At 46.8% G+C, this 13,719-nt stretch overlaps 1 protein-coding gene across 2 annotated transcripts in view; it reads right to left on the bottom strand.

The window, feature by feature from the left end:
- The window catches only part of GLP2R (glucagon like peptide 2 receptor), a 55,806-nt gene that overhangs the window by 19,109 nt on the left and 22,978 nt on the right, over window positions 1-13,719 (bottom strand). For both annotated transcript variants that reach the window (XM_073881708.1, XM_025863907.2), the window contains exons 5-9: window positions 12,562-12,668; window positions 10,510-10,663; window positions 8,640-8,799; window positions 7,598-7,658; window positions 7,116-7,185 (exon numbers count right to left, since the gene is read on the bottom strand). In XM_073881708.1, coding sequence (XP_073737809.1) covers window positions 7,116-7,185; window positions 7,598-7,658; window positions 8,640-8,799; window positions 10,510-10,663; window positions 12,562-12,668 — 552 coding nt within the window. The remainder of the gene's footprint in view (window positions 1-7,115; window positions 7,186-7,597; window positions 7,659-8,639; window positions 8,800-10,509; window positions 10,664-12,561; window positions 12,669-13,719) is intronic.

Here is a 13,719-nt window from a genome sequence, read left to right as displayed (position 1 = left end):
GGGGGGGGGGGGGGGGGGGGGGGGGGGGGGGGGACGCATATGGATCGGATGAAGGTAAAACCAGAGCAGGGGAGACTGGGTGGGAGCAGTTCATGGTTCCCAGGCAAGAATGATGGAGAGGTGATGTGAAGCCATAGGTGTGATGCACCAGCGATGGGGAGTACAAGATGGACTTGAAACTTTTAAGGAGTTTGAGTCAAATCGCCTTTGATAGTGGCTGGACGTGACGTCAAAGATGACTCCAAGTTTCTCAGTAGAACTCAAATGTGCGGTAGTGTCATTCACTGAGAGTGGATAGAAGAGGAAGAGCAGTGCAGGGGAAGAGGGGGAAGTCTAGTTATTTTGGATGCAAGAGATGTCCCAAAGCAGTGAGATATTTATGTCCAGATCTCAGCGGAGAGGTCCCAGCTGGAGCATGGAGCCAGCACTGGAGGAGGTGAGATTGTCCAGAAAGGCTAGGTAGACTGGGAAAGAAAAAGGGTTAAGAGACTCACCTTGTAATGAAGGGAAAGCTGGCGGAAGTGGAGGCAGCGCAAGAGATTCAGAAAGAGTAGCCAGGGCAGTGGGAGCAAAGGAAGTGGGGTCCTGGGAGCTCACGGCCATAAGAATTTAAGGAGGTAAATGCTACATGGAATTTAAGCAAACTAAGACTGCATTTAGCAACAGGGAGCTGAGAAAAGTTGCAGTTCACAGGTGAGAGCACAAGCCAGATTGCAATGCTTTGCTTTGTGAGCTAGACGTGAAGAGGGAGACAGCCAGTGTAGACCACACTGAAGAGGCTTGGCTGTGAAGGGAAGTGGAATGATAGAGCAGTAATTGACAAGGAATGCAGAATGGGGATAATGTCTCCCCTCTTTTATGTGCAGGGCTGGAAGATGTTTGGGATTACGGTTGTTTTTAAAATGGAAAAGACTTAAGAATGCCTCTATGCAATGAGGAAAGAGCCAGTAGAGACAGTGATTGGGTGACAATTAATGGAGCAAAGTCTCTACAAACATTGAGCCAGCACAGTACTAAGGCTTCCCACCTGGAAATAAAACCCTTGAGCCACATATTGAAACACAAGCTGCAGGATCCAACGTGTACCTCCCGTGACTTGCCTTATTGGCCCCAGGAGAATCAGTGCTCAAAACTAACAGTCTACAGTTTCGGGTAAGAGACTATTTATCCTATCCACCAGCAAACAGGGATGGAGCTTCCCAGCCAAAGAATATTTAGCAACAGAACACTTAAATACAAACTAAATGCAACCAAGTAATTTATTTCTTTAATGGGATATCTGCTTTTCATCACAAAGAGAAAACGCCGTGTCCTTGGCTTTAGTAATTTGTTGAACTCAGGCATTTTTCTCACAAAGTAAGCTTAATCGGGGAAAGGAACATATTTCAGCAAATTAATTTCAACTGGGACTGTATCCTAGGAAATGAAGAGTTGTGATGAGGAGCATGTGGATTTGCTGTTCTTTGTGTCTTCCAGGGACCAAACATGAGAAAATGAGCATGAACCCATGGGCCATATGGAGGCACTTCTTCAATGCCACGGAATGAAACACCAGCCTGGATGAGCCTGTGTCCATCTAGGTGTCCCGTAGGACAAGAGTCAGCAGGCATAATTGGATGGTGCTCTTCTTCATTCGTGCACAAGCAGGAAAAAAGGGCTGAATAAGGACATTTCTCAAGAACCCAGCCAACTCCTCTTAGAGTCTGTCATCAGAATGGGGGTCCTTAGGACCCCAAACATGTAGGGCTCCCTTTCAGGTCCTAGACAGTGCAGAAAGCATTATCATATATAACATTCTTGGTGATACTTCTGTGGCACCCCAGCTCTTGTGCTTAGATCTGGGTCTACAGGCTGGCAGAGGTGATTGCTAATATGGCAGGGGGCTCAGAAGGTGGCTTCATCTATCCCTAAACTTCTCCATCAACCTCCATCCTCTCCTCATCTGGCCTGTTGTGTGGATTAAAATGCCTACTGTTAGAGTTGCTCCTTTGGGTTAAAATACTTCATCCCCAGAACCCTGCTGAAGTGCACACATCACATAGTAGGTAAGGAACACCTAGGAGAGGAGAGGGGTGCCCTTTCTCTGTCTATTATTCATTCATTTGCTCATTTTTACAATGAATAATTCGATCACTACTTATGATCTGACCTACTTTCACCATGGGAAGCAGAAGATGGGATGCGACAAAGCTAAGTTTTAATGGGCTGGGAAAGTACAGGGTATGGAGAGATTCCCACTGTAACTCTTAGAGGAGGGAAATGTGGAAATGAGGAGATGTTTTGGGGACACAGAAAGCCTCTGGGCTCCTGGAGAGACAGAAGACCTAAAAAGGGACAAGACCAGTGAAGACTAATTTTACTGATTTCTCAACTTTCCCAAGTCCTGAGGTTATCAGAGAAGATTCAATAGGAACGAATGAAACCATCAAGTCAACAGACGGTTCATTCAATTCACTGGCTCAAAAAAGCTGTTCAACTGTATGTTCAATTTGGTTTGGTTAATCGGTTAACTGCAGGAATCATGGTGTGGATAGAACAATCTTGCAGTGTATGTATTTTGTAAGGCTGTCCATGAAGGTTTGGACTAATCAAACCTTTACGGATTTTCTACTGGGAGCAGAGGGGACTAAGAGATAAGAATATTATGTTATTCCAGGATGGTTCTATTCTAAATGTACACTCAAGGGTAACAGGTTAATTTAAGTAGTGGAGTCTTATATCCTGAAGAAGACGGGAATTCTCCAATTTCTATGTCTCATGAAAGACTCACAGAGCATCTAGACTCTATGCATTGTCACAGTATGGTTATTTCTGAAACATAGAGAATCAAGAGGGCAGCAGATAAAGTCAGCTGGGATGTCTGGAAACCCAGCATGACGTTCATTCACATCAGCCCGGACACAGATCCACAGATGCAGACCCAGTCTGGGGGTGGTGGGAGAAGCCCAGCTATGGTAATGAGGATGCTCACTGGGGAGCCTGAGTCTGGGGATGGGAGGTTCTCCTTAGTCCCATAGCTCACCATGCACAATTGGCTCGTCCCAGAAACCTCTGCTCCACACTCCAGAAAATAGGAACCAGCCTCAAATTTGGACAAGATGAAAGACGTGCCCAGAAATGCCAAATGCTATGAGCAACATCTTGATTATTATGATATTTTTAGAAGCTGGAAAATACGTGGGGTGAGGTCAGGAAATTCTTTTTTTGCCCCTAACACAATAAAGGTTTTGTTTTTTGCTTATGAAATACTCTATCACAGCGAGGGGGAGCTCTGCTCCATGCAGACATTCAGGGACCCAGGCTCCTGCTGTTTGTGGTTCCAGGAATCTTATTTTGGGCCTGGGGTTATATCTACTCAGGTCAGTGGAAAACTGTAACATGTGGTCTTTTAACCAAACGTGGAGGCAATTGTTGTCTCAGTCATGGTCTGATGAGCCTCAAAATCATAATTATTAGGCTTTGAACTGCAGAAACTATGGGGCATTCATCTTTTTTTCCCCCTGAAAGAAATTAGCACCAAGCCACGCACACAGCAAGTGCTCCATAAATATTAAATGAAGGTGCAAGAGAGTAAATGCATGTGATTCCAGTGCTAAGGAAGCCCACCATGACAGTTCTGTTTCCATCAATGTAGGGTGGAGTCCAGGCTGTTTTGTTTTTTCCCTTAACCTCCTGAGCTGTTCTGTGCAACCACTGTCTAGTCCAGGGTCCCTCAACCTCAGTATGATTGACATTTGGGGTGGGACAATTCTTCGTTGTGGGGCTGTTTTGTGCACTGTAGGATGTGGAACGGCATCCCTAGCCTCTATGCATTAGCTACCAATAGGACTCCCACCCCAGCTGTGAGGATTAAAAATGTCTCCAGGGGGCCAAATGTCCCCAGGGGGCAGAATCCCCCTCAGTTGAGAACCACTGGTCTAGCCCAACCCCGATTTTACAGAAGAAACAGAAGCCCAAAGAGGTCAACTCACTTGGCTCAAGGGCACGCCATAAGTCAGCCACGAAGCCCATGCTCTGTGTAGGGTACGTGAATCCCACTATCCTCGGAGTGTACAGAATAGGATCCTAGAGCTGGTGTGGGGCCGGGGGTGGGGTGGGTGGCAGGAAGACATCAGGTTCAGCAACCCATTTCTCAGGACAGAGCTTCTCCTCTTGGAAATTGATAGCGATGAATAATCCAAAGCCTTTCTCTGTTTTCCGTGTCAATGTTTTACCAGTTTAGATTCTGATGTCCTTCCTTGTGACCAAAAGGAACTTTTCTCATTTCTCTTCCAACCCAGTCCTTTTGTCCAAGCCCCTGTACACAAACAACCATAGCCAGCAACGGTCTCTAGAAGGCCTTTGTAGACCTGAGGATGACTATGGAAGTGTCCCTTCCAAGCATGCCTATTGATGTCCCTGAATTTGAGAGGTAGATTAGGAAAGAGCTCAGTCTCCAAGGAAGAAGAGAGTTCACCAGATGTGGAGCGATCAGATGGGCACTGCAGGGGGAAGGGCAGTGTGTGCAAAAGGCATAGGAGGAGTGAAACACCAGGATGGATGTGGGGAAAGGTGAGTTTCCCCATATAAATTGAGCATGGGGTGCTTGCGGTTGGATGGGTAGTCAGGGAATGACAACACTCACCATACTGAGGACTTTGGAAGCATGCCTGAGGGCAATAGTGTGCCATGAAAAAGTCACCCATAGAAGAGAGACATCATCAAGTTCTGCTCAAGAAAGACCACTCTGACCACAATGCAGAGGATGGATTGCCAGAGGCAAGAGTGAAGGAGGGAGACCAGACAGGTGTGCACCAGAAGTCCCAAGAGGCTGAAGAACAACAGAGACCGTGGGGTGAGGTGAGCGGGAGGAGCAGAAGGTGTGGATGGGAAAGAGAGGAGCCACTGTGAGCTAAGGTGACTCTGGCCATTTCTGCGTCGCTGGCAACAGCTGGCGTGGTAGAAGCAAGGGCATGTAAAGGTCGTTTTATCCAAGATGAGAAGATAGAGCACCTTGTCTTGTCCTGGTGAGAGAGAATGTGGCTACAGTAACTCAGAAGCAGCAGGAGAAACCAGCGCACAGGTCAGCCGGCCATGCCCAACCAAGCAGCAAGGCCCAGAGCAGTGGCACCAGCCCTGGTCGAATCACTTGGGAGCTTTTAAAACTGCAACTGTCCGGGCCCCACCTCCAGAATTTCTGCTGTAATCCTCTGGGGTATGAGCCACCACATTTCTAATGCCCAGCCAGCTTTGAGAACCACCGGTGTGAGGGGAGAGAACCCCACAGACTCCCATGTGCGCCCCAAATCTGGAGATCTTGTTGCAATGCAAATTCTGATTCACCAGGTCTGGGGTGGGGCCTGAGAACCTGAATTTACAACAAGCGCTCAGGTGATCACTCTTTGAGCAGTGAGGATGCTCTCCAGCCCTGGCTGCACATTGGAATCCTTAGGTCACACCTGAGGTCAATGAAAACACAGATCTCTGGGTGTGCGACCCAAGCAAAAAAAGAATTTGTAAAGATACCCGCGTCCTTCTAAGAGCAGCCAAGACCAAGAACCATTGATGTGGCCTTTAGAAAAGAGCAAACACTAGGGTTTCAGCAACACCGAGCCTGAGCTCCATCCCAGGGAGGGCCTGCTGGTCTCCATCTTGCCTTCTTCTGCCTGGTTAGCGGGAACCTTCCAGTGCCGGGGGATGTGGGTCACAGGTGTTCATCGAATAAGTTCATGCAGGGTTGCCATCTGCTCGGGCTGGCTGCCAGGATGAATGGAACATGGGGCTTACTGTGGCCGCGGACAGGTTTTGGACAGATACGTGCAATGAGGCATTGCTGGGACCATAGAGGAAGTCTGTCCGGGGTCTGGGAGGGACACGAAGGAGGGTGTGACCATCTATAAGATGACAGAGGTGCCAAGCTCAGGAGGGTCCACGGCGAGGTACTAATGTGTGACAGGCCTGCATCAGGCACGTGGGTAGGAGGCAATAAAGCTTTGGGGGGGGGCAGTAGCACTGCGCTGTGGTTACAAGTGCTGGGGTCCCCAGTCAGACCCTTTGGGCTGAGATCCAGCGCCCCCACTTACTGGGACTTGAGGCAAGTCTCTTCCTATCTTCTCGGTGTCCTCGTGAGTCAAAGAAACATAATCATGGCACCTACCCATCAATGAGTTAATATACCCCAGGCGCTTAGATGGTGCTGGCATAGAGGAGGCGTTCAATACAGGTCACGGGCGGTGGTGGGGGTGTCTGCCAGGACGGGGTGCTGGGGTCACAGTGGGCAGTGTGGCTGGAGAGGGCAGGAACGTGGAGAAGTGACATGGGGGAGGGGCAAGGCAGAGCTCACGACACGGCTCTCGCTTGCGGTGTGCGTGGCCAGATTCACTGTGTGTGGAGTGACCGGAGGGGATGCAGCCAGCACACGCGTGCCACCGCTAAGCCTAGACATGACACTGGCCTCGGACTCCTCAAGAGCACCTCCACACTCCCCCTCAACGTCTATAGATGCTTTTCCCTCCCAGTTCTGAGGCTCTTTGGCAGATTGTGTCTCACACAGTATCATCCCAAAGAGTTTTATGACTCTGGGCCCTGCGGTCCCTCCCCAGCTGTAAAATTCTGGGGCCACTGGGAATAAGGGCCCTTCCTCCTCAGGGTCTCAGAGGAGCAGCATCTCTTGACTAATCCCCATCCCTGCTTTGGGTAATATTGACTATGCTTTTCTCTTCTAAAGAGGCTTCCTTTCACCCCCCTCCCTCCTGCTAATGGTGTCAAAATCCAAGCCAGTAACTTTGCCATCCCTAAGCTCGTCGGCTACTGAAGGTGCCCGCGTCCCCAGGGGCCACCAGTACAGGGTCACTGAGCTGGTTACAGGTTTCTAGACATAGTCTGAGGACCCAGAGAGAAGGAGGCATGTAGTTCAACCCTGCATTTGAGTCCTGAACCGGAACAAGGAGAAGCCTCTAACTTGTTCCTTCTCATTCAACACATCCTACTCACAACGCAACGACTCCTTCTCAAGGGAACGGGTCCAGGCTCATTCCGAGACAGAGAATTTTGGTAAGGTGGCAGGGGAAGGGGAGTGGGGTCCCCCACAGCTGCCAAGCTCAGAGAGGAAAAAAGAGGAACGAGATCGTCCTTACCATTACATAAAGCAGCATGGGCCCTCGGATGATCCACCAGATTTTCTTATTCCTGTTGGTTCCCCAGCACCTACGGCAAAGGGGCAGGAGAAGACTTAAAAGAGAGACAAGGTTGAATGGACAGCCTCTTGGCCTCTGGAAGGAGGATGCTCGCACTCAAGTCTCCCCGCCTCCACCCCACTGTGAACAGTGAAACAATAACCCATTTTGTACCCATATCGAGGGTCACTGCTAACCTATGCAGTGACTTTTTGTGTTAATTTGAGCTAATTTTGTGCCAATTTGCATGTGTAACTAAGCTAACAAACTAATTACTACAAGAAAGATCTGTGATCGTTTTATCTGCATTTCTAAGTGTATTCTAGATGGCCAAAATGGAAGGGAACGGATATTCTCTTTGGGAAAATGGTATAAATCCTTGTATTGGGGCCTATCTGGGAATTTCTGGCTCATGGAAGTGTGAGAGCAGGTGAATTTCCTACCCCGTGTTCTCCAGCTGTGCACGGGCGATACTCCACGGTACAACAAACAGCAGCGGGAAGGCTGGCGGTGAAAAACAGGGAAATGCAGTCAGGAGCTGGTTGGCCAAACCTGCCTGCCTCCCACCCCAGCCTGATGGGCCAAAAGCATCTTGGTAAAAACTTATAAAAGCCCAAATATCACCGAATTGCAGGCTGAAAGCTGGAGAGACGTAGGGTGGCACAGAGCCCATCTGTTGTTTTACTGTCAGACAAACCAGGAAAGCAGAGAGGAGAAAACACTTGCCACATGTTGCAAAGCAGCTCAGAGTAAATCCAAGACATTAACCCGAATCTCCCAAATTGTAGGCCAACCATATTTCTTCTGAATCCTGCAGCCTCACATTCTCCAAGAGTCTGTGGCAACTGGGGTTCCAGACTCCGACTTGAAGACTCAGTTGGCGTTATGGACTGAATGTTTGTGTCCAGACCCCACCCCATGTTGAAGCCCTAACCCCCAATGTAATGATAATTGGGGGTGGGATCTTTGGAGGTAACTAGGTTTGGAAAGGAGGGTGGTGGTCATCTTGATGGGATTAGTGCCCATCCAGGAAGAGACCAGAGAGCCTTCTCTCTCTCTCTCTCCACCATGTGAGGCCATAGTCAGAAGGCAGCTAACTGCAAGCCAGGAAGACCCCCTCACCAGAACTCTGATCTCAAACTTCCAAGCCTCCATAACTGCAAGAAGTAAATATCTGTTGGTTAAGTCATGCAGCCGATGGCATTTTGTTATGGCAACCTGAGCAGATCACTAGAGCTGGGGACAGGGTAGGAGTAAGGGCATCTGATTCTATCAAAAACCTTGTCAATTTTTGAACATATGCATTGGGTCTCCGGTGTTTGTGTGTAACTGCATGTGCGCGCACACACCCCTCTCTTCAGTATCTTGTCACTGGTGGGTTCTCTGTCCCAGAGCCTCCCTCCAATTGGGAAGCCAAAGGTTCTATCAAGTTCCTATGTTCTGATGGGCCCCTAAAAGAAGAGGCTGGGGGTTCAGGTCACTCACCCCAACCCACCAGCATGTATCTGGGCCACAGCCGCCTCTCAGAGAGCACTGTGGGCTCCAGCAGCGTGTGGAGGTAAAGGCCTTCAACCAGCAGCCATGAGTGATTGGCACCCACGAAGTAGTGCAGCAGGACCTGGGCCGAGCGGCAGGAGGCAGATACCTGCAGAGGACAGAGCATCTGAGAGTGAGGCCGGGCATTCTCATGTGGACCCGAGAGGGTGGAGAAGGGCCTCTCCATGCACAGCCATCCCTCTACCTTGCCTCACCCCGGGAATCTGCTGACCATCTCAGAGAGGCTGGCAACAGTACCAAAATGGGAGGGAGGGCTTCCTGTAGGTTTCAAAGCCCAGCCTCTTCCTTGACATTCTAGACATTTGTAGACAAACAAACACAGAGAGAACTCATCAGCAGCAATGTCCCTAAAAGAAACACTGAAAGGTATGCTCTTTGATCTTAGTTCAACTTAGCTAGAAACCAGTAACTAAAAAAAATTCATATGATTGGAAAGGAGGAAATAAATTTCTAAATAACCCATGAATCAAAAAAAGAAATAATGATAAAAATTAGAACTTATTTCTGAACCAAATGAAAAGAAAATACTGGATATCAAAATGTGTGGTATGCAGCTAATACCACATCGAGAGTAAAACCGATAACCTTAAATAATTTAATTAAAAAGAGAAAAAGGCTGAAAATGAATTATCTTAAGTATCATGTCTGAAGAAGAGAGCAAACTTAACCTAAAGAAAGGACATGGCAGGAAAGCATAAAGATAAAAGCAGAAATTGATGAAAGAGACAACATAAAATAAAGAGAATCAACAATATTAAATTTTTGTTCTGTGGAAAGTCTAGTAAAGCCAAAAACCATCTGGCAAGGATTAGCAAAAGGGGAGAAAAGAGTGGAAGTATAAATAATCAATATCAGGGATGCAAAAAGCACTACCTCCATAACAGCAACAGACCTCAAAAAGATCTTAAGAAACTATGAACAGTATTATGGCAAGAAATTTGAAAAGTTAGATGAAGCACACAAGTTCCTAGAAAAACTCAAGCTCCTAAAGCTGATACAAGAAGAAATAGAGAATCTGAATGTGAGTCGAAACTAGTCCATAATTAGAAGCCTTCCAATAAGGAAAACTCTGAGCCCAAATGGCTTCACTGGAGTGATCTATCAAATGTTTAAGAAAGAAAAATACCCATCTTAAATAAATTCTTCCAGAGAATAGAAAAAGAGGTAACAAGTCTGATTTGTTTTAAGAGGTCAGCATAAACTTTATCTTCTTTATCACAAGGAAAGAAACTTCCTCACAGGTGCGGATGAGGGAATGCTAAACAAAACACAGCATCAGCTAATGAATCCAGCAATGTAGGAAAAAGAGTAATGTATCAGAACCGAGTTGGGCTTCTTCCAGGAATTCGGGGTTAATTTAACAGGTTACTACAATCATTATTAACAAGATAAAGGAAAAGCATCACAACAGGAGCAGATTTCAATATGGAAAAGCTTTGCTGCTTTAAAAAATAGTAATAATAATAATAATAAATAATAATAATAATGGTAATAAAGGTTGGTCTGGTTCAGTTGTTTTGTTCACGGATGAAGAAATTTCCCACCCAAGGACACACAGCACCCTGCGGTGGACTCTTCCGTGACAATTTCCTTTACCTGCCCCACTCTCGGAAGGTTTGGTTTTTTTGTTTGTTTGGTTGGTTTTTGGGGTTTGTTTTTAAGTCAGATGATGCTTCTCTGACCAGAAGGCCTTTGACACCCCTTTATCTCCCTCTTCCCCTTCCCAGCTCCACCTTCCCGCCCAACGATTCCCAGGACTGATCCGCCAGGTGGGAGGCTATGGTAGGGAGGAACGTACTTCCGACATGTAGGATATCCACCCTTTGTCATTGTTGGGTCTCCTGGAGTAAGAGTTGGAGTGGATGGCATCCTTCACCAGCACAGCCAGGGCTCTCAGGATGAAAGAAGCAAACAAGTTCATGTGGATGTAGTTGCGTGTGCAGTGGAGTTTTCTGTGCAGGGAGAAAAGCAGGTGTCTTCCCTCAGGAAAGAATGGTTCAGACCAACAGGTGTGTGCCCAAAACACCTGCACACCTATCACTAGAGGGCAGACGTTGATAACGTAGACTCCAGAGTGGTATGGCTGGGTTATGTGATTTTCTCTGTGCCTCATTTCCCTCATCTGGAAAATGGGGATAACATTTACACATTGAGTAAAAATTGAGAAATTGAGGCAGAAGGGTTAAATCAGCTGTCCAAAGTCCTAGAGAAGTAAGGGGTGGGGCTGAGATTCAGACCCAAAAATTCTGAGGCCAAAGCACCACTCTCCAAGGCTCTACTACCTATAAGGACAAGAGTGCTTACCTCAAGGAGTGCAGGAGCACCAGTCCGTTAATGGGTGCAAAGTACTCACACAGCACCTACACATCATAAGTATCCAGAAAATGTCAGCTCTCATTACCTCCTACCTGAAGCCTCCTGTAGGCTCTTCTTCTTTTGGTACTGGCTGGTGTAAAACTGTGTGTCCTCAGTCTCTCTAGTCAAAAGGACCCTTTTCCATCACTGTGCCCTCACAGCCCTGCTGTGCCCCCCCGTGCAGCACAAATCTGCCTGGTTTGAGAGCTATTATTACTTTTTAAATTTCTAAACAGTACTTGAGTCAGGTCTTGTGTTTTATTATGCATGCACCTTTCTCCCTAATTAGATTGGGCGCCACTCAAAGGCAATGACTAGATCTTACTTTCTAGCACATGAGGCAAAATGGACATCTGGTCAACCCCTAGGCTTAGCTAAAGTAACTTTCTCCAGGGCTGGGCAGCTACTTTCTCTGAGCTTGCTTCTTGGGACTTTAGGAAGGTGAGTGGAGGAGGTCATGGATAGCAGAGGGTACAGGCTATGGAATTCTCCCACTGCTCAAGGATTGCTCTCTGGATGGGGCATATGGTCATGACTCTGCTCCGGGAGCCGTAGAATATCCTGGGATTGAGGGGTCAGACGTGGAGTTAGAGGATACAAGGGGAGGAGCTGTTATGGAGCTAGCATCCAGGTCTCCAGAGTGCCCATCTAGGTCTCCTGCATCTTTACTGAATGCTCATTCTGCCACATTATACTCAGTTATTTTGCTGAATGAAGGCCGAGAGGCAGCCTTGGAAGGCTCCCTGGGGGGTTCATAAATATCTCACTTGGGTGATTTCTAAAAACATGATTTAGTAAAATGCACTCAGGCTTTGGATTCTGAGAAATAATATAAGGGAATGAAAATGCTCAGTCTCTGAACTGCCTGGTTGTGAACCTGCTCCCATCACTCACCAGCTGCATGACATTGGGCAAGTTACTTGATCTCTCCATATTTCAGTCAACACACTTATAAAATGGGGCTAATAATAATGCTAATCTCCTAGGATTAGAATTAGCCTTAATTCTGATTAGCAAGAAATTTAAATGACTTAATGCATGTAATGTGCTTAGAAATGTGCCCGGCACCAAGGAAGCACTCAAATGATTGATAGCTAATTGGAGTCTAGGGGCCCAGCTCTACCACATGCTAATTTGCTTTGGGGAAGTTTCTTAATCTCTTCTGTAAAAATCATGCCTCTGGTAGGGTGGGGTAGACAGGAGGTTATCCGATCCCAAGGAGGCTAAAGCAGAGTTAAAGACTCCCAGATTCCAGTTCCAGCTGCACTCTGTGATCTCCAGTGACCCAGTGCCTCTCACTGGACCTCTGATATCCCTTTCCCCTCCACCTGCACCACCTGCAAAATAGAGGTGATGGGCCGGAGACTCTCTCAGATCCCTTTCAACTCTGATGGGCCATGACATCAGCCAGCCCAGTCTTCTGCCTTCTAGAGGGAGCCAATGAGCAAATTCCAGGATGGACACCTGAAGATGTGCAGGCAGAAGTTCCACTCACCGAAGAAACAAGAGGAGGGTGAGTGCCAGGAGGAGGGAGATGATGGAGAGAGAGTACCCCACGGTGTACAACACCTTCAATGTCGACAGCAAAGCATGGTGTTCCACCTGAGCATAGACAAAGAGCAGATATGACCACCAAGCCAGGCAGCTATGATCTCCACCCCCTAATTCCATGCCCAGGATGACCAAGGGTCTAGGCATGCACTGTAGCCTTGTTTACACCCAATTAGAATAGCTTAGACTGCTCTCTGGCACATCTCAGAGGCCAAAGAGCCTTGATGAATTGAAATGCCCGTTGGGGGTCTCACCTCTATGGCTGGTCCTATAGCCCAGCATTGATGCACCAAGATTCACAGTATCATGGAAGAATTGTGCCCAGAACAAGACAGTACCTTAGAAATGAGGACAGTTTTTTGCGGGGTTTTTTTTTTTTTTTGTGCCTGGGTGTGCTGTCCCTAGAGTGTAGGTGTTCTTCTCTCTGGAAGATGGGGCCAGGTTTTTATCTGGATGTTCCCTCCTAAAATAACTTGTCATGCATGACCACTTAGGTGAATACCCTAAGTATTCATAAAACAGTGGAATATTTTCTCTGAGTCCCAGGATAGTGAGCAGAGGATAATTTATTGGAAACTCTTGTGATCTTCCAATGGAATTTCACCTTCTCACTCAATCCATCATGCTACTCACCATCAAGACGACGTTTCTCACTAAATTTTTGTACAAGAACCCACAGCAAATATGTATTACATGCTAAATCATGGCTTAAACTTCTTCACATAACACTTTTATCAGCTTTATTGAAACAGACCTGGTGTACCATAAACTGTACATATTTAAGGAATAAACCTTGATGAATTTAGGCACGAATATATCTGATTTCATCATCACATTCAAGATAATGAACATTTCCATAACCTCCCAAAAGTTTCCTTGTGACCCTTTATAATATTTCTTCTCTCATTCCCTCCCACCATCTTATGCCTGAATAAACACTGGTCTGCTTTCTGTCATTAGAAATTAATTTTCACTTTATAAACTTTTATATAAATGGAATCCTATGATATGTACTCTGCGTCCCTCCCTCCCTCCCTTCCTTCCTTCCTTCCTCTTTCTTTCTTTCTTTCTTTTCTTTCTTTCTTTCTTTCTTTCTTTCTTT

The sequence above is a fragment of the Callorhinus ursinus genome, unplaced genomic scaffold (assembly GCF_003265705.2).
Source record: "Callorhinus ursinus isolate GAN/ISIS: 27379988/994484 unplaced genomic scaffold, GSC_fseal_2.0 scaffold43, whole genome shotgun sequence".
NCBI lineage: Eukaryota > Metazoa > Chordata > Mammalia > Carnivora > Otariidae > Callorhinus > Callorhinus ursinus.
This window is presented reverse-complemented; position numbering and strand designations above follow the sequence as displayed.